Source organism: Dromiciops gliroides, chromosome 3, assembly GCF_019393635.1.
Source record: "Dromiciops gliroides isolate mDroGli1 chromosome 3, mDroGli1.pri, whole genome shotgun sequence".
NCBI classification, from domain to species: domain Eukaryota; kingdom Metazoa; phylum Chordata; class Mammalia; order Microbiotheria; family Microbiotheriidae; genus Dromiciops; species Dromiciops gliroides.
In genome coordinates this window covers 359,079,157-359,100,825 of record NC_057863.1, presented here as the reverse complement: position 1 = coordinate 359,100,825, position 21,669 = coordinate 359,079,157, and the positions used below count along the sequence as shown (strand labels likewise).

The window sequence follows — 21,669 nt, the reverse complement described above, 5'->3', positions numbered from 1 at the left end:
ACTCTTTGCCTGCTATAAGTTCAGACACTGTTTCCAGAGCAATTCAGAAAATATTTAATGAGTAGCTAGGGAGGGAGAGGTAGGCTGACTTCCACCCAAGATTAGGTTATTTGGACAGTAGTTCTTGACCAGTTTCAGATCTAAAGTCTAATTCTACAGACTCATCTCCAAAGTGTGGGTTAGGAATAGAAAGGAAAGGGGATGGAGGGAGAGAGAGAGGTTTAATTTTCTACTAACACTAGAATTTTCTTCACCAACGACATCATGTTGTGTTTCTTAAATGGCTTGGCACACTGCTCAAACCTTCCCACAGACTTAGAATCTTGTGCTCTCTGGCACTGGCCATTCTGCTCTTAACAGGACTGTGTCTAAATAGTCTTAAATCTAGGGCATTGAGATTTAAGTCTGAAGATTGCACTTCTTTCCATCTCCATCCCTAACTTCTCCTTTCTTCAGTCACAATTTAATATTGCCTGGCCTATGGACAGTGCTATTAACCAGCAAGGAAGAAAGATCTTGCTGTATTTATAAATAGTCATTTAGCCTCTGCTTGTTAACCTAAATCTGTTCATTTGCAGTTTCTACCCATTCATCCCAGCTCCAGCCTACAGGACCATGTAAAATGATTCTATAATCCCTCTTCCATGTGATTATCCTTTTCAAACACTTGCAGATGGCTATGAAATCCCCCCTCAATTCTCTTCTCCAGGCTAAAATATCCCCATTTCTTTTAACAGGTCTTCAAAAAAGACCATTTTAAGGTCTTTTACTGTCTTGGTTGTGGGCCTCTAGGCATCCCCCAGCTTATCAACATACTTCCTAAAATGTGGTGCCCAGAATGGAACCTAATATTCCAAATGTGGCCTCACTAGGGCAGAGCAGGCTTCTCTCAATGCAGCCAGAAATTATATTTGCTTTTTTGTTTTATTTTATTTATTTTTTTGCGGGGCTATGAGGGTTAAGTGACTTGCCCAGAGTCACACAGCTAGTAAGTGTCAAGTATCTGAGGCCGGATTTGAACTCAGGTCCTCCTGAATCCAGGGCCAGTGCTTTATCCACTGCACCACCTAGCTGCCCCTATATTTGCTTTTTTGAATGCCATGTTATACTACTGTCTCACTGAGTTTCTTATCCTCTAAAACTCCCAAAGCTTCTTCAAACTGCTATCTACTCATGTGTGTCTGCCATTTTATGCTTATGCAATTGACCTGTAGCACCTACCTCACAGGGTGGTTGTGAAGATCAAATGAGGTAACATATACAAAGTACTTTGCCTAATGCTACATATTGTTAATCACAGTTAACACTTCCCAAGAGAGATCCTACCTGGTCCATCTTTCCCATCTTTTCCCCCTGCCACCACCACTCATTAGTCTAACTCAATTTTTCCCAACATAGGACTCTACAATATATCAGTGTGGTTGACTGGCCAAAATTTACCCTTTATCCCTCAGGCCTTCTGCCCCTTAAATTAAGCTCTCCCCACCACCAAGCATTCATGTACTTGTGGGCTTAGCTGGGACCACTCGCAGCATGGTTGTCTTCTTGAAAACATTGATCTCTCTGTGGACCTGGATCTCACAGGTGTAGACTCCTTGGTCAGCCTCTCTCACATCCTGAAGCAAGATGGAGCCATCACTGTCTGAGATTTTCCCCACCAAGCTCACACGGTCCTTGAAATGCCCCACAGGCACACTGAGGTTGGCAAAGTAGTACAGAACAAACTCCTCCTAGGAGGCGATGAAGAGTCAGAGAAAATCAAAAGATGAGCTATGCCAGATCTGGGATTTTACAGGCACAGATGCCCACTTGCTGTTTGTGGATAACCAATCATTAACATTGTTGTCAGAAAGCACCTAATTATGCATGGCACTGAAAGAGACCTCTGCCCTTGCCCATCAGCTGCCTCTGGTCTAAGACAATGTATGAAATCGTCTGGTGAGGCAGATGCATAGTCACCGTAATGCTAGCTTCTCTCTGGACTTCTGGCACGTTCTTTGCTAGAGGGCTTCCCCAAATATCCCACCCCACCTTGTGTCCTGAAATCCTATGGTCCTCTAGCAGTCAAGTCAGATTACTCTCCCTATTGCATGAGAGAGTGAGGCACAAGAAGAACACTAGGCATGGAAACCAGGACACCGTGTAGCATCGAGCCATCCTACACCTCACCCCTCTTCTGCTGAACTGTTTCCCCAGAACTCTGGGTCCTGTGCACAAAGTGACCATGGTGGTTATGTGAGTAAGTGCCTGTGCTGTCGCTCCAGAGGACTGACCAGGGAGGAAACATGATTTCCAGCTCTGAACAGGGATCAGGCAATCGAGAACACAAAATGCAAAGTGCAATTCTGGACAAGGCTAATGTATGAATTTGCTTTGCTTAACTGTGCTTATTTGTTGTAAGGGAAGGTTTAAAAATGGTTTTGGTGGAAGAGTACTAGGGGGAAGAGTGGTGCTAGTGATAGCGTTGCCAAGACAAAGAAAAGTCTCGATGAAGTATTTTTAAAAATAAGCAGCATCCTTAAACACTTGACACTTACTAGCTATGTGACCCTGAGCAAGTCACTCAACCCTCATTGCCCTGCTCCTACCCACCCCCCCCTCAAAAAAAGCATAAGGGATAAAGCACCAGCCCTAGATTCAAGAGGACCTGAGTTCAAATCCAGCCTCAGACACCTGACACTAGCTGTGTGACCCTGGGCAAGTCACTTAATCCTCATTGCCACTCCCCCCTCAAAATAAGCAGAAGGAAACAGAAAGTAGTTAATGAAAGACACAGACAAGTGAAAACACTTTAGAACTAGTACAATGAACTAATTATATACTTTTTAAAAAACAAGCCACACGCAATAGAGATCAAAGGTTTCATATATAATCTTAGTATCTTATATTTAAAGCCAGAAAGGTTTGGCCCCTTCATTTTAGAGATGAGGAAATTGAGGTATGAAAAGATTAAGTGGCTTGCCTGAGGTCACACAAAAAATAAGTATCTGAGGCAAGATCTGAATCCAGATCTTCCTGACTCCAAATCTACCACTTTTATCCCAGTCTCTATTCTTCATATATTGAAATGTACATATTTATTGGTGTTTCTCAAGTTAAGAATAACAAAAAAGAAACTTCTTATGCTAGTGAGCCATCTGGGAAGGTCCATAGTTCCTCCTAATCCCTCAGAAGGGTCTTCTTACCAGAAGGGAGGTTACAAAGACCAAGCTCCAGGCCTGTCTTTTCACTTATACCTCTCACACCAGGTCTGCAGGGGCCTGTGCACACATACTACCCCAATGTCTGCCCCAACTAGGATCCACAAACTCACCGTTATATACCTTCCAACACATACACATACACACACACACACACACACACACACACACATACACACACACACACACACACATTCCCCCCAGCCCCCAGCCCCCATGGTCCTACTTTTCTAAAAAGAAAATACAAGGGAGAAAATGAAAAAGACAGAGAGGTACCTGGCAGCCATGACCTCTACCTAGTGGTTTTCTTTTAAAAATATGCATATGTCACAAGCATCCTGTCTGTGTCATAAACTTGGGCTCTAATGTAATTGTCCCTGGAGAAGTGGTTTCACTCTCTCTCTCTCTTTCTTTTTTTTGTGAGGCAATTGGGGTTAAGTGACTTGCCCAGGGTCACACAGGTAGTAAGTGTCAAGTGTCTGAGGCCAGGTTTGAACTCAGGTCCTCCTGACTCTAGGGTCAGTGTTCTATCTACTGCGCCAACTAGCTGCCCTGTGGTCACTGACTTAACTAGGAAATTCTGCATTTGTGGGTTGTCAAAATTCAAATTTCAATCCCCAAAATATGCCATGGAGGAAGAGAAGGGAAAAAAGAGGTTTGTTAAACACCTACCATGTGTCAGGCACTATGCTAAGTGCTTTGCAAATATCTCACTTGATCTTGGCTACTGACCTGGGAGATAGGTGTTATTACACCCATTTTACAGTTGAGGAAATGACTTCCCAGGGTCACACAGCTAGTAAGAGTCTGAGGTCAAATTTACACTCAGGTCTTTCTGAATCCAGGCCCAGTACTCTATCTACCGCACCACCTAAAAAGGCTATTTTGTCAGACTACAGTGACTTTCCACTTCCTATCTGTGGACCCATGCCATTCTAGAAATGGGGTTCACTGGTTTTGTTTTCCAGAAAGTTGTAAAATTGGGAGCAACCTTCCTAAGCAACTAAACTCTCAAATCCATCTTCCTGTCCCCACTGCTCTGTAACCATCAGCTAGAGGACTCGCATTAGGTACTGCTTCTCCCTTCTCATTACCTGTGCATGCTCCCCAGCTGAGAACATCCAGTACATTTTTGTCACTTCTTTCTTCACAGTGCTCGGGAAAATGCAGCACAGTAGGGCTGAGTCACCCACATGTGCCATCAGTTCAGGAGAAGAAACAACCATGTCATCTAGACCCCAGACACAACCTAAAAAATTCAAGGGCAAGGAGAAAAAGTTTAAATGAACAAGTTAATCGGGAGAAAAAGTTTGCCACCAAGTACACTATACCTCCCCTCCCAAGAAGAGCTCTCTCACTCAAAACAAAAATGGAAACAACAAGGTTAAGTGAAATACTTTCCAGTCAGTCAATAAACATTTGTTAAGCACTAGATCTTATGATGTGTACTGGGGATACAAAGAAAGGTAAACAGAATGCTGGGCCTGGAGTTAGAAAAATTTTTTTTTAATTTTTTGTGGGCCAAGGAGGATTAAGTGACTTGCCCAAGGTCACACAGCTAGCAAGTGTCAAGTGTCTGAGGCCAGATTTGAACTCAGGTCCTCCTGAATCCAGGGACAGTGCTTTATCCACTTTGCCACCTAGCTGCCCTGGAGTCAGAAATTCTTGAATTCATATCTAACCTCAGGCACTTACTAGATTTGTAACCATGGGCAAGTCACTTGTATCAGTTTCCTCAACTACAAAATGGGGATAGTAATAGCACCCACTTTGCAGGGCTATAGTAAGGATCAAGTGAGGTAATTTTGGTCAAGGACTTAACCACAGTGTCTGGCACATAGTAGGAGCTATATAAATGCTAATTCCCTTCCTTTCCCCCTGCTCTCTAGCAACTGACAGTCTAATGGGGAAACATCAAAACGATCTGGTATTTGTTAAAGAACTGAGAGATCAATGGAAAAGACTAGAAGAAGAAGATTCCAAAACAACAGAAATCATTAACTCTGTGTTTGATAAAGGGGAAAACATGTTACCTAGGGAAAAAACTCCCTATTTGATATTAAATGCTAGGAAAACTAGAAAGCCAATTTGGTAGAAATTAGGCTTAGACCAACATCTTATACCAATACCTTCTAAATAGATACACAACCTTAATATGAAAGATTATATTATTAAAAAATTAGAAGAGAAACAAATTGTATACCTCTCACAGTTTTGGGTAGGAGATGTATTCTTAATCAAACAATAGACGGAAAATTACAAAAGATATAATAGATAACTTTGATTACTTAAAACTAAAAAGCTTCTGCATAGACAATGTTAATGCATCTACAATAAGAAAGGAAATGGTCAAATGGGAAAAAAAAACTTTCTATTAAATTTCTCCAATAATAGTTTGGTACCCAAGATATATAAACAATTAATAATAAAATATAAACAATCCAAGATATATAAACAAATAATAAGACTAATAGCCATTCCCCTAGTACATAAATGGTCAAAAGATATGAACAGTTCTAAAAAGAAAAACTACACAACTGCACAAAAAAATGCTCCAAATCACTAATAATAAGAGAAATGCAAATCAAAATAATCCTGAGGTTTCACCTCATACCCAGCATATTGGCCAAAGTGACCAAAAATGGCAACAGTCAATGCTGGAGGGGTTGTGGGAAGAAAGGCATACTAGTACATTGTTGGTGGAACTATAAATTTGGAATTATGCCAATAAATGACCAAAATGTTTATACCCTTTTAATCACACTCTATTACAGGGATTATAATCCAAGGAAACCATTGATAAGAAAAAAAAGAAAGAAAGTCCCGATATACTCCAAAATGTTTACAGCAGCACTTTTTGTGATAGCTAAGAATTACAAACAAGGAAGATGACCATCACCTGGGAAAATGGGGAATACCCACAAATTGTGGTACATGAATGTAATGGAATATGACTGTGCTATAAGAAATGATATGTGTGATGAATACAGAGAAGAAGCATGATAAGACCTATATGAATTGATGAAGAATGAAGGAAGCAGAGTTAAAAAAACAATATAGTAACTACAAAGTAAAAACAGTCACTACATATAGCAGTGGAAAGAACAAGGACACACCAAAAAAATCAAAAGTAAATTTAAAAAATTACAAAGATCAAACGGGACACAAATGATGAGATACGAGAAGACACACCCAGACTACCCTTTTGTGGAAGTGGGAGGCCTACAGGTATCACACATTGCACAGTGGATTTTTTTCAGGGTTTTGGTTTGGGTTTTTTTTTTCCCCCCCCCAGTTTTTCTGTCAGTTACACTGAATTTTTTTCCTCTTCAAAAAAACACTATTTGACATATGAGATAGCTCTCTCAAGGGATGGGGGTGAGGGGGGATGGAGGGATACATGGGATTCTACGTTGATATCAGAAACAAAAGATATCAATAATAAAAATTTGTTTTGTTTTTGTTTAATTTAAGATCAAATAAGGAAAACAATCTAATGGGGGAGACCAAAAAAAAACTATGTACAGACAAACCATGTACAGGATAAATAGAAAATAATCATCAGAGTAAAGGCACTAGAATTAAGGGGGACTGAGAATTGTTTTCTATAAAAAGTAGTCATCCAACTTGGGTTAAGTGAGAAATGTGCCATAATATTCACACAAGCAGCGTGCTTGTGCCTCTTATGTGCAATTATGCAATATGTCATATGAGTTATTTACATGTAACTTATTTTCATTATTTGTATCAGTTATTTATATGATTCACATTAGTTGTGCAATATTGTATATTATGCAATGTTGCATTAGTCATTTGTCATTTACATTAGTTACTTATATGTCTATCCTATGTACCTACAAGCTTTATGAAGGCAGGTTATAACTTCTAACTAAACATGACATATCCCCCAATGCCTAGCACAATGCTCTGCACACAGTAGGTATTTAACAGAGACTTGATGGACTTAAATAAAAATGCTAACTGCTGGACTTGCGTAATAAAAATGCTAGCTGCCGCCCTAACACTCTGTTCCATCCCTTGCGTGTGTTAAAGAAACAGGGGAAGCCCAACTTTCTGATAACCTACTTGTATGGCCACATCTAATAAACAGGAAGTGGAAATTTACAACTCTTGCTCTTGGTCAAAAAGCCACTAGTTCCCTAATCTAAAAAGCCAAATCACGGGTTTGTTTGTTTCTTTGATTTTCTGGGTTTTTTAAACCCCCCATTCTTTTAAGAAGTTATAAGGCTTGCTCACTGATTCTGGCTTCAGGACAGATCATAGGACTCTTTGCTACTTGGCCAAGCATACATCCTCCTCCCTGATTCAGCCTTTTGTTTCCCCTCTTCTGCCCATCTCCTTCCCTCAGCCATTGACTCCCTAGTCAGTGGGCCCTTCCAACTGCCTGTTATTTTCCCCCGTGTGCATCATAAACTGCACAAATCATTTCAAGGCCAATGGCTGAGAACCCCATTAGTTAGATGGGTATTTCAGATTTCACAGTTCAATATCTCTGCAAATAAATAAAGTGAGGGTAGAAATGCAAAGGAGGCAAAGGAGGGTCAGAGTCACACAGGGAAACAAAGATAAATACTAGGTTATAACTAGATATAGATCCTGCTCAGTTCAGCTCAAAAGAAAGCCAAGCAAAGCCAGATGAGATTAAACAATATCAATATGCCAATCTTCTCATCCTGGCTCTTTTCCCTGAGATGAGATATTTAACTCCTTCCCCAGCAGCAGGGACCCTAAAATCTAAACATGACAGAAGGAATTCTTTTGAAAGGAATCAAATATCTCCAAAGAATACCAGCAGGAAAGGTACCTCCCTTTAAGCCAAACAATTGGCTAACATTTGGAATGGGTTTGAGAAGAGGAAGTACAAGGGTGGCTACTTCTAAAGCAAATATCGAAGAAGCAAATTTTTAGCACTGCTTTTAATGGAATAGTCGCTAGCCATTGTGTCAAATTCAAATAGAAATGCAGGCCACTAAACTATACATAAGGATCCCTGTAGGCTATATACTGACTTAGTTGTTTTTTTTTTAAAAGTACTAAACATTTTTATTTATGGTTTTGGGTTCCAATTTTTATCTCTTCTTCCCTCCTTCCCCTCCCCCCTCCCTGAGGCAGTAAGCAATAAGATATAGGTGATACATGTACAATTTTGTAAAACATTACCATATTAGTAATTTTGTATATGAAAATGTGAATAAAAGAAAAAAATGAAAGAAAATTTTAAAATAGCATGCTTCAGTCTGCATCCCATCAATATCAGTTCTTTCTTTGGAGGTAAATAGTGTTTCACCAATAGTCCTTTGGGGTTGTCTTGGATCATTGTATTGTTGAGAATAGTTAAGTCATTCACAGTTCTTCATCAAACAATATTGTTGTCTCTGTGTACAATGTTCTCTTGGTTCTACTCACTTCACTATACATCATTTCATACAAGTCTTTCCAGGCCTTTCTGAAGTCATCCTGCTTGTCATTTCTTTCTTTCTTTTTTAATTTCTGCATTAGTCATGTTATAAGAGAAGAATCAGAGCAAAAAGGAAAAACTTCAAAATAGAAAAACAACAGCACCAAAAACTATGGTTCAATCAGCATCCATATTCTACGGTTCTTTTTTTTTTCTGGATTTGGAGAGCCTTTTCTGTCATGAGTCCCCTGGAACTTTCTTGTACCGTTGTATTGGTGAGAAGAATCTAGTCTATCACAGTTGATCAACACATAATATTGATGATGCTGTGTATAATGTTCTGGTTCTGTCATTTCTGTCTTCTCATTTCTTATGGCAGAATAATATCCCATCACTATCATATGTCACAGCTTGTTTAGCCATTCCCCAATTGATGGGCATTGCTTTGATTTTCAAGTCTTAGGCACCACAGAAAGAGCTGCTATAAATATTTTTGTACAAATAGGTCTTTTTCTCTTTTTGGGGAATGTCTTTGGGATATATAAACCTAGCAGTGGTATTGCTGGGTCAAAGAGTATGCACAGTTCTATAGCCATTTGGGCATGGTTTCAAATTGCTCTCCAGAATGGTTGGATCTTTTCATAACTCCACTAACAGTGAATTAGCAACTGACTTAGTTTTAAAGTAATATTATCCATGTTTTATTGTATTTTTAATTTTTTTTGCTAAATATGTTCCAATTACATCTTAATCTGGTTCAGTTCATACTCAGGAGTGTGATGGGTCACATGTGGCCCACAGACTGTATGACTGACACCTCAGGTCTACAGCATTTCTTTTCCCCCTCTCTGTTCTACAGAGCTCTCATTTCAGTTCCAGTATCATTTTTTAAATTCTTTGTTTCATTTCTTCTAGGAGTTACTACATAGCTTGTGGCACATCTCTAAATTTCTTTCAGGCTTTGCCTGGAGATGATGTAGTTATTTTCTTCTCCTGGGTTTATTTCTTGAGTGTCTCTCGCTCTATCATGTCTCTTAAATTTCATTTCTTCTGTTTACTCATTTCTCCAGCCTTACCTCATGAGGTCAGGCTCTGTGTACTTCTACATGGGATGGCAATGCCTTCTTTGGGGCTGACCAGTGTTATCTGGTGTCTGGGGAATGGGCACTGTGGTAAAGGATCTCTTAAGAATGCCTCCAGGTTGGGGCAGCTAGATGGTGCAGTGGATAAAGCACTGGCCCTGGATTCAGGAGGACCTGAGTTCAAATCCGACCTCAGACACTTGACACTTACTAGCTATGTGACCCTGGGCAAGTCACTGAACCCTCACTGCCCCGCAAATTTTTTTTTTTAAATGCCTCCAGGGAGTCTACATGGAGTGGTTTGATGCAAAGCACACCCTGACAGCTGCACCTCTCATCAGAGCCCAGAAGGTTTCTGAGCCCCGGTTGTAGTAACATAGCTGCAGTGCAGGCTCCAGGTTTCTAGGGTTAGATCCTGGTCCAGGTCCCCAGCATGTTGCACATCAGCCTCTAAGTTTTCAGGGCTCACCCCTCGTCTGGAAACTGAAAAGCTTCAAGGGACTTTACTGCTGGGCTGGGCTTTTCTATCTGGATTACTTCCTTAGATCCCCAAAGGTTTCTGCCTGTCTCTTTGTACAGACCTGGACTGACAAAATGAACTTACTGTAGTTCTTGGATTTCCTGATCAACCCTTGCCATAGGAGTTGTGAGAGAGCTAGGCTTTGCTGCTCCCTACCCTTTGGCCATCTTAAAGAGTGGCCTATCTAAAGTATTTCATTGAAGATTCGCCAAAAGGTTAACAGAGGCAAGAGAAAAGCCAAAGGCAAAACTTGAGATGGAAGGATGTACTTCTAAAGAAAATCTAAGTAAACAACCGCAGAGAAAAAGAGAGAAAGCGGGCAGGGCAAAACCAGGGCACTAGGCAGAATTTCTTAGGGTTCAGTCCAACTACTCCTCCGTGCCCAGCCAGAACAGTGCGAAAACTTCAGGTTATCACACAGGCCACTGGGAACACACCCAAATGCCCACCTAGATCCGTTTCCCTGACACCCAAGGTACAGCCTTTGTGTTTAGATGTGGTTGTGCCTCACATCCACAGGTGAAGGCAGCAGCTGTGGTTGGCACATTTGGTCAGATAATGGCCCTGCTTTCACAACTTCAGAGAGGGACAGGTATTCATCTGTACACACACACACACACACGTACACACGTACACACACACACACACACACTCTCTCTCTCTCTCTCTCTCTCGCTCTCTTGCTCGCTCTCTTTCTCGCGCTCTCTCTCTCTCTCTCTCTCTCTCTCTCTCTCTCTCTCTCTCGCTCGCTCGCTCGCTCGCTCTCAACCTGGGTATCAGGGAGGGAGGGAGGATGTGGAGCAAAGGTATTCTCACTCCCTGTAAAGCCATGAAGCAAACAGAAACAGAGGAATGATTGAGAAAGAAAAGACTAAGAATAATAGAACCCAAGGTCCCTCACTCACATTGTCTCTAAAACCATTTTTAGAGATTAGATCTAAGAGTCTAGACTTAGAATATTACTTTTTCCATCAACTTCTCTACCTTCTCTGACCTTAACTTTTGAAAAATTGGACTGCTACGACTTAAAAATCAGCCCTTTAAAAGGCAATAATAATCCTTATATATGTGTATGTGTATATGTATATATAGTGATTTCAGTTTACAAATCACTTTCCTCCCAATAACCCTGAAGAATAAGTAATTTAAGAACTACTATTTCCATTTACAGATAAGAAAATTGACACTCAGAAAGGTTAAATGTTCTATTCAGAGTCACATAAATACCAAGTATTAGGACAAGTATTCAAACTTAGGTCTGCTGACACAAAAATCAGCATACTTTCCACTATATACCATGCTGTGTCTCTGAATACTATAATGAAAATGTCATACAAAGGGGCCTTAGAATATTCAATAAAGGGGGCGGCTAGGTGGCGCAGTGGATAAAGCACTGGTCCGGATTCAGGAATACCTGAGTTCAAATCTGGCCTCAGACACTTGACACTTACTAGCTGTGTGACCCTGGGCAAGTCACTTAACCCCCATTGCCCCACCAAAACAAAACAAAACAAAACAAAAGAATATTCAATAAGAAGCAGGGCACTCTACTCTTCAAGGAACAGAGACTGAAACATCATTCCAAGGAAGAATATGCCCAATGGATTTTAAGACAAATTTCTCAACAAAACTGAAAAGAGTAAAATTGTTGGTTCCTTCTCAAAACATAAGGAGAACTGAAAACAAAACTGCCTTAGAAGAAATTGAACAGATTTATAAGAAATGAAGTATCATATTTATGCCCTCTCCCTCTACTTACCCAGCACCATAAACATCAGTTTGACTTCCAATGGATAAAACATTCCACTGCCTTTTTTCAACCTTCAAAATAAAAACAAAGACAGAAGTTTAAAGTCAATTTCAAGAGAACGTACAGCAATCAAGTGTACATTGACACTGGGGTGACAACCTTAAATCCACCCTAATGCACCCTGATAATTTCACATTCAAAAGCACTATGTAATATAGCTTTCAAATTCTCATCTGTCTTTTCAAATGAACTGGAAACTTTATTTAAGCGTCATGAAAAGGTGAGAGATAGAGTGCCAACTTTGAAGTCTAGAAGAGTTGGATTCAAGTTTCTCCCAAGCACATGGTTGTGTGTCCATGAACAGGTCATTTGGTCACAGATGAGTTGCCAATCTACAGGGGCAGAAGAGTCATCAGTTCTCCACATTTATGAAATTACAAGTCTAGCTCTTCCTCTACTCCAACCTCCCCCCATTACCAAAACCAAGGAAGAATGGGTAAATATGTGAAAGACAAAAGTCCCAATTCACTGAACTCCACTGATGTAACAGTGCAGCCACATGAGGTGACTGGGGCAATCTGTTACTAGGGATTGGTGATGGAGAAGAGGAAATTAGTCAAAGAACATACAGAAAATCTAGAATGTCCAGATCAGCAATGCAGTCTAAACTTCACCCTACCTACCAGCTCCTCTGGAGGGGCCCAGGTCCTAGGAAAATGATTTCCTCTACACCATTCAGCTTCACATGAGGCTGTTGATCCCAGTCAGGTCTATTTTCTATTTTTCACACTGGAAGGGAAGGTCATCCCCTGCCAGCAAAAAGAGAACACACCACATAAATAAGGTTAAGAGTAAAGGACCTGGGGGCAGCTAGGTGGTGCAATGAATAAAGACCGGCCCTGGATTCAGGAGGACCTGAGTTCAAATCCAGCCTCAAACACTTGACACTTACTACCTGTGTGACCCTGGGCAAGTCACTTAACCCTCATTGCCCCGCAAAAAAAAAGGAAAAAAAAAAAAGAGGAAAGGACTTATAAAGATACAAGAACTATTGCTCATCTTTGCTCTGATAAATCTGGCTCCCTTATATCATGTCTGGCTTTATTCATAACCCACAGCTGAGCAAGAAAGGATCACCTGAAAGTTTCCAATTCCATTTCCTAATTCTTAACTCTACTGCCATTAGAAAAAAAAAATCAGCAAACCACACCAGGAGGCCATTCAAAAAGAGAGTTAACACAGAGTAGTCAAAAGAACCTTGGTCTCAGAGTCATAAGACAAAAGGTTGTGGTCCTAGCTCTGCTACTCACTCCTTGTGTGACACTGTCCAAGTCACCTCTCTGACCTTCAGTTTCATTACCTGTGAAATGGGGGAGAGGGAATGGCAGGGAGATGAGTGGAGAATAATACCTGTTGTGCCTTCCTTGTAGAGTTATTCTGCCAGATAAGATGATGTAAGTAAGAGCATCATTTACTACTGCTTTGTAAACTAATACAAAGTACATCAGAATAGCAAAATAATAGAAGCGATGTTTCCAACAACTGGGGAATAGTTGAATAAATTGTAGTATAAGGATATAAGGCAGCTGGTGGCACAGTAGATAGAGCACCAGGCCTGGAGTCAGGAAAATCTGAGTTCAGATATGACCTCAGACACTTACTAGCTCTGTGACCCTGGATAAGTCACTTAACCCCAATTACCTCCAAAAAATAAAAAAATAAAAAGAGAGAGTCATGTTAAATTCTCCAAAATTCTAAGTACATAAAGCAACAGCCAGACACAGAGTTGGTCAATAAGGTGATGTCAGTTCAGCATCAATGTTATAAAGAGATACTCCTATACCATCCATCAGATATAATCTTAAATATCATATTTTTAGCATTTAAGCTAATGATGATTTATCTAGATATTAGACCTAAACTGAATCCATCAATGTGGACACCTCTTACAACTCTACCATTGGCACAGAAATGGCCCTTCATCTAATTGCCAATCCTGTGTGTTACTGAGTCACACCCAAATTCCACGAAAGGGGGAAAGAGTCCTTTATCAGAATCTAATACACCTACAGTATTTTCAGAAAACTGTGTCCTACTTTCTCTAAGGACCATAAGATAGAGTTGCTGATCTGCATTAATAGAGCAAGTTTTTACACCCAAAGTTTCCTATACAGATGAAATCTGATTTTTTTTAAAAAATCAATTTACTTAAAAAGGCAAAAACTGATTCAGTCAATCACATTGTTGAAAAGGACGTTATAGACCATCCCATTCCAACTCATCCCTGAACAAGAGCCTTCCCACTCAATCTATTATCTAGTCTTTGCTTAAAAATCTCCAGTAAATGTGAATCTACTATCTCCCAAAGCAGCCCATTCTGCTTTAGGATGCCTCCCACCATTACTAAATTTCTCCTTACATTGACCCTAAATCTGTGCCTCTCACTTTCACCTACTAGTTCCAGTGCTGCCCACTGGAGCCACACAGAACAATTCCAAACCATTGCTCTTCCATTCAATAGCCCTTGAAGAGTGCAATCATGTCCCCCCAAGCCATCTTTTATATCCAGACTAAAATCTCCAATTCCTACAGCTGATCCTCCCATGGCCTGACCTCATCATTCAAATGAACCCCTTCCCTTCTCGACACACTCTAGACTGCTTATGTATTGCCTAAAATGAGTTGTTTAAAACTGAACAAAATATCCAAGATGTGACCTAATTCCACATGAGCTTTCTTAGCTGCTAAATTAAACTGCTGACTCTTGCTGAGGCTCTAAAATTCCAGATCTTTTTAGATGAAAGGACATAGCCTGGAAATTTGTGGAAGGCCTCCCTTCTCCTGTGAGAAGATGGATCTTACTGCAAAGGAAATGACAAAAGAAACTGCTTTTGAATTTTTTATCATTGCATGACTAGACAAATATTACAGTATTGTGAAACATAAAAAATGAAGACTGTAAGTGCATTTTAAAGATTGTGTGTCCTTCTTGGTACATATTTGTGCCTATCATGTCATGGTATCAAATGGTATTAGTGAAGAAGTCTAAATAAAAATGACTAACTCTTAAAAAAAATTGCTTTCTTAGCTACTCAACTTGCTGATCTGGGTGGGGGGGCAGCTCTAAAATCCCAGATTTTTTCTGATGAACTTCCTCTATATATCCTTCCCCCATCATGTACCTCTGAGGTTGATTTTTTTTTAACTCCAAATATAACATTTTATCATTAAATTTCATCTTCTTAATATTTGATTCTTGACTTTGTTCTCTAACTCTAGCTACCCCTCCCAAATATGTCATTTAAAAATATGATGAGAATACCATCTGTGCTTTATCCAAGTCATTGATAAAAATGTTATAAATAGCAAAGGTTGGGGTATTCCACTGAAAACTCTCAAGTTAACATTAGGGTATTACTGTATACACTCTTTAAGTCTATCAATTTGGCCAGTTTGATAAGTACTGAAACTGTCTGGTCCACACCTCTTTATCTCTTCCAGAAGAATAATATGAAATTTTATCAATTGCTTTGCTAGAACCTAGACAAACTCTATCTACAGCATTCCTCTGATTATAGTGATCCTATCTATCGTTTTTCACTATTGGCTCTTTATCAACTACCTACATACCCAGATCTCCCCCATCCTAAAAATCCTTCATTTGACCCTAAAATTCCCTCAAGCAATCATCCTCTATGTCTACCTCCTCGTTTTCACAACCAAACTTCTAGAAAGAAACTGTTACATTAATATTGTCCACTTTCTTATATTCCATTCAGCTTTCAACCCCTTGCCATATGACCTTCGACCCCATCCCTCAACTCAAACTGCTCTCTCCAAGGTTATCCACAATTCAATTGCTAAATCCCATGACCTTTCCTCAGTCCTCTCCCTCTGTGACTTCTCAGGAACTTCTAACACTTTCAATAGCTCCTCATCCTGTATATTCCCTCTCACCCTTCGGCTTCCATGACACTGCTCTCCTCTGCCCTCCTTGGTTCTCCTTTCAAACTGTTTTAGTAGTCCTTCTCAATCTCTACATCCCACCTCTAACATGTGGGTATTTACAGAACTCTTTTCTGGGTCCTCTTCTCTCTCTACACTCTCACTTGGTGATGTCACCAGTTCCCAAGAATCAATTATCAGCTCTATAGAACTCAAAATGCCTAACAAATGTCTTACTCCCATTAAATCCACCCCTCTTCTAACTCCCCTATTTCATCCCTATCCTCTTAGTCTCCCTCGTTCACAGCTTAGGCATCATCCAGTCACCAAATCTTACTGATTCTTCCACCACAGCATCCCTTGTACTTGTCCCCTTCCCACCACTCTCATAGCCCTGAATTACCACCCTAATTCAGGCCCTCGTCACCTCTCAGCTGAACAATTCAAATAATCTTTTTCCTTTTATAATTTTCTTTTTATTTTTTGCAAGGCAATGAAGGTTAAGTGACTTGCCCAGGGTCACACAGCTAGTGTCAAGTGTCTGAGGCCAGATTTGAACTCAGGTCCTCCTGAATCCTGGAGCACTGCACCACCTAGCTGCCCCCTGATTCAAATAATCTTGAAAATTATTTCCTTGAAACCAATGGCTCCCCTCTCCAATCTATCCTCCACACAGCTGCCAAGTTAATATTCCTAAAGCACACAATTGACCATGTCAGCACCACTACTCCCAACTCCTCCATCCCCAAAATCCTCCTTCTGGCTCGAAAAGTTTCAGGGCTTCCTTATTGATTCTAGGATAAAATACAAATTCCTCTTGTTTATCACTTAAAGCCATCCCTAACTCATCTTCCTTGACTTATTTCACAACTATTCCACAGTACACCATATTCCAGCCAAACTGTTTGGTGTTTGTTTTTTGTTTTTTGCTTTCCCTTAACACTGATATAAAATGTGAGTCTCTCAGTATTCACTTTCCTCCCAAGACCATTTAATAAGTACTTTATAACATCCCTTCCAACCTTAAGATTCTACAGTTCATGACTATATAAAAAGGGTGTCAAGTCATGTATCCTCAGACACAGGAGTTTCTTATAAGCATAACCTAAGCTATATCAAGAGGTGGCTAGATGGCTCAATGGATAGAGCACCGGGCCTGGAGTCAAGAAGACCTAGTTCAAATCTGTACTCAGACACTCGCTAGCTGTGTGACTGTGGGTGCGCACCATGAGCAAGTCACTTCATCCCACTTGCCTCAGTTTCCTCATCTGTAAAGTGAGCTGGAGAAGGAAATGGCAAACCATTCTAGTATCTCTGCCAAGAAAATCCCATATGGGGTCACAAAAAGTTGGACACAACTGAACAAGAAGAAGTTGTATCAGAGACAACCCTTCCCCGACCCCCAATCTGGAAAGGAATATGAATGGTAACATAATCCATAACTATTCTTCCTAATCTATCCTTCCTCAGTCAGGTCATAACTCCTCACTAAAATCAAAGCTGAACAAATGGTGTGACGAGCATGGATTCTGTCAAACTCCAAATACCCTGGGAGTAATGGTGTTGGTGGCTTCCTGGTGTAAGATCCTGGCTGGTGTCTGGAGCAGTGACAACAGAAGCATACCGGCTTCCCACAGCTTCAAGCATACCTGGGCAAAGCCCTAAGGTAAGAGACAGTTTTCACTGATTCATTTTTGGCCTCTAGCTAAAAATGCTCATTATTCTTCTGTCACAAAACAACTTATCATAAATCCTCTTTCTGATGGCAAAATGAAACATGAAAAATCTAACTAACTTGGCCATGACTATCTGGTCTGGTCAGGTCACAACTAGCTAAGACACCACATTCTCCATTCCCCAGCTAAACCTAACACCATTACACAGATGCAGTGTCAATGGTGGGGTTAGTTTATACACACACACACACACTTTTGAAACATCCTTCCTCTGAACAACAAAAGGCTTGAATGAGATAACTATTTAGAAAATTGAAGGAAAATGCTTACCCAAGGTGATGAGATGCCAGGAGAGACACGACAGTTGTAAACTCCTCAGATGTTACTGCACTCCCCCACAGTTTGATTCAAGTGGATTTTAGAGGAATCGGAGCAAACCAGATGCATGCACTTTGAGGCCGCTGAGGAGAAATACAGGAACCACTAGCATTAAGTTCTTGTTTCAGCCTTTGAACCCACAGCATGAACCCAGTGCATTTAAAAAAAAAAAAAAAGGTTGAGGGCTTGACATACTGAGAGAGCCATGATCACATCTGTCTCTAATCTAATCTCAGAGCGCTTACCATAGTGACTTGCACGTGGTAACCACTCAGTCAATATTTGCTAAATAAATGAATGAGGTCTTAGGTGAACAAAGTTAAGACACTGGCATAAGAACCTTCCAAATTAAGAGGGAGGAAATTATTTGTGCTATGATTTGAATCATGGTTATCTGCTATATTTCCTTTCTTAAAATATTGTACAAATCTGTGGGGTAGTCATTCAGTAGGTGCCACCTTCCCTCTAAGAAAGAGGCACTTCACCATCCTCTGGCTTACTACTGCAACCTGAAGACTTTCATAATGAAGTTTCTATGGCAATGTGTTGTTTTTCAGTTGTGCCTGACTCTCCATGACCCTATTTGGGGTTTTCTTGGTGGATACTAGAGGGCTTTGCCATTTCCTTCTCCAGCTCATTTTACAAATGAGGAAAGTGAGGCAACCAGGGTTAAGTGATTTGCCCAGGCAATGTAGGATCATCATTTACAGAATGTAGATCCCAAAAGAGCCCCATCATTGTATGCCTTGAATGAATACATTGGATAAGTAAAAATTAATGCTAGCAGAAAAAGTCATGAGGCCAACCTCTTTTTTCCTCAAAGTGATGCATCAACTCAAAGTATCTACTTCTACAAGACAATTAGAATGGCCTTTTGTATACTCTCTTTTTGTTTTGTTTTGTTTTGTTTTGGGGCAGGGCAATGAGGGTTAAGTGACTTGCTCAGGATCACACAGCTGGTAGGTGTCAAGTGTCTACGGCTGGATTTGAACTCAGGTCCTCCTGAATCCATGACCATTGCTTTATCCACTGTGCCACCTAGCTGCCCCTTGTATACTCTCTTGATGTAAGGCATGCTGCATATAAGACCTTTGCCCTTTTCAAAATCCAGGCATTAAGTCCTTGATGGGGTATAATTAACAGAAGACCTTAACTTTAAAAACCACTAGCCCCCAACTCTTTCATGAATAATACACAAAACAAACAAAGCACAGGCTGGAAAGGTAAAAAGGAGTTTATTGACCACATCATTGCAAACAGCTACAGTATCTAGAAACAGAGGGCCCAAAGTGCCATCTCCACATGCAAAAAACCACAGGGAGACACAGCAAGAATGATAAAGGGCTTTGTGAATGGAACTTCCCCTTTCCAAAGGGGAGACAAACAATGAAATGGCTCTTCTTTCATGTCGATGGGAAGGAAAAATGTTAGTCCGCTGAGTGCTGTACTTGGAATCAGGAAGACTTTGGTACAAATTCCACTTCGATTATTTACAAGCTGTATGACCCAGTGTAAATCACTTAACCTCTCTGTGCCTCAGTTTTTTTATCTGAAAATGAGAGGGTTGGACTCCACAACCTCCCATGCCCCTTCCAGTTCTAAATCTACTTACAAACACCTCTCTGGTCCTCTCGAGGCTCACCATCTGCAAATGACTAGATCATACATGATGACATTCAGGACAAGGGTTTCCACACCAATATTCAGGTGGTGGCTTTTGGGTTTTTGTTTAAAAAAACAGAAAACAAAACAAAACACAAGTAACTCACTCTCTTGAAGCACCAGTGCCTATTTTCAGTGCTGGGAAAGAAAGAGCTATTACCCAAGTCACCTGATGCAATCAGATATACAGGAAACCTAAGGCACTTTCCTCTAAAGCACATATTTAGTCACAAACTCAATGGCTCTTGGTAATAGAAATTCAGAAAACAAAGATGATAATATGCCATGAAGCAGAGGCTGTTTTAGAAAGACAACTCCTGCATAAAGCTTGCCAGTGGTAAATCCCCATTCTAGAGAAAGTTTCTGACTGATCTGATAGGAATTCAGGCAGCAGCATAAAGGAGCCTAAAAATAGAACCTTAGGAGGTATAAAAACAGCACAGGATGAGTATCTCTTTTACTTATCCCTAAAGAAGGCAAGTATATACTCAACAGTTTTTGGAAGAGAGAGGCTATAAAGCAGACCTCGAAGGAGTAATGAAGGAAGAAACTGAGAGCAGCTTTATACCCTGTGATGTGGCCACAACCAGACAGAAAAGCCTCAGTTATCAACTTACCCCCTTACCATGAAGGCCTCTACTGTTCAGTCATTCTAAAAGGAGGGGCCTTGGTCCAAATCGTGATTAAGATTGTAAAATAATACTATTGAGCATTCACACAGGACCGTTCATCCAAGAATCACAAACATACCTCACTGAATTCATCCTCAGGCCTACAAGGAAGGTATAAGATGACCCAGGGAAAATGGGCTTTCATTTAAAAGGATATGGCTTTAACTGGGTCATCCTGAAGCATTATCACCCTTCTCAGGGAGCTGAGGTCTCACAAAACACCTAGCTAAAGTTAGGAATACCTAAAAGTTCAGCTTATTGCTTAAATTCATTCTCTCTCTCTCTCTCTCTCTCTCTCTCTCTCTCTCTCTCTCTCTCTCTCTGTATTTGAGTCAGAAAAAGCCCTGAAATCAATTATCACACAGTCCAGGAAACTGAGGATACAAGGGGCAGACATAGTCATTGATAAAAAGTAAGCTGCTAGGGTCAGCTAGGTGGCACACTGGATAGAGCACCAGCCCTGGAGTCAGAAGGACCTGAGATCTGGCCTCAGACACTTGACACTTACTAGCTGTGTGACCCTGGGCAAGTCACTTAACCCCAATTGCCTCACCCAAAAAAAAAAGCAAGCTGCTAGTCCTAGACTTGGCTGGAAGGTTTATGTGACCTTAGGTAAATGGCAACCTCACTTAAAAAACCAGATTTTCTTATTTGTAAAACAATATAACCAAGGAGGGTTGGATGAACCAATGGAACAGACCACAATGCTTCTGAGCTCATTCTCTGGTGAAAGAAAAAAAAAACACAAACAAAAACTGACCTGAGCTAAAAATCTAAGAAGAGGAAGAGAGCTGTGGGTTTTAATGTCACATATTTTGTGGCATGTCAGAACTTGGAAAACACCAGAAGCACCAAATCAGTTATAGCAGAAAGGGAAAAAATGGAAAGAGCTTTTCTCAATTCAAAAATTGAGAAAACAACCTAGCTCAATTGCTGGAGTATACTGTCAACTTTTCTTCATGTGGCATACATATTTCTTAAAGTCTTATGGCAGATCTAAAATGTATTTTTCCATGTATGGAAAAAATGTAAAACCCACAACATTTGGCTTAATTGTTATGCACTAGAGAATTAAGGCAGAGTAAATATACGGCACACGAAAAAAGACGACAGACTGGGAAAGTCTGGGCTCTGTGCAACCCTAGTCTGTACTCACTCCTGACCCACAAGATCTTCTGCAGTGACATCTGAAACAATTAACAGTGTGTATATTTCGTGCATTTTGAAAATCATCGACTGAGAGGTTAGACAATGTTGCCATTTAAAATAGAAGCTATAATAGCCTACAATTTCGTACTGGAAAACTTCCAAAGAGTTTTTTCAGTCTCTGGCCTAAAAGTCAAGGGGCAAAACAGAGGAAACTGTG

At 40.4% G+C, this 21,669-nt stretch overlaps 1 protein-coding gene across 2 annotated transcripts in view; it reads right to left on the bottom strand.

Moving 5' to 3' along the window:
- The window catches only part of JAML (junction adhesion molecule like), a 31,230-nt gene extending 13,179 nt beyond the window's left edge, over positions 1-18,051 (bottom strand). Inside the window, exons 1-5 of one of the 2 annotated variants that reach the window (XM_043995182.1) lie at positions 17,923-18,041; positions 12,655-12,780; positions 11,981-12,042; positions 4,295-4,449; positions 1,505-1,730 (exon numbers count right to left, since the gene is read on the bottom strand). In XM_043995182.1, the coding sequence (XP_043851117.1) occupies positions 1,505-1,730; positions 4,295-4,449; positions 11,981-12,023 (424 nt within the window). In that variant the 5' untranslated portion in view covers positions 12,024-12,042; positions 12,655-12,780; positions 17,923-18,041. Of the gene's footprint in view, positions 1-1,504; positions 1,731-4,294; positions 4,450-11,980; positions 12,043-12,654; positions 12,781-17,922 lie in introns of both variants that reach the window. The other variant, XM_043995183.1, reaches the window with a different exon arrangement.
- Positions 18,052-21,669: the final 3,618 nt, after the last annotated feature.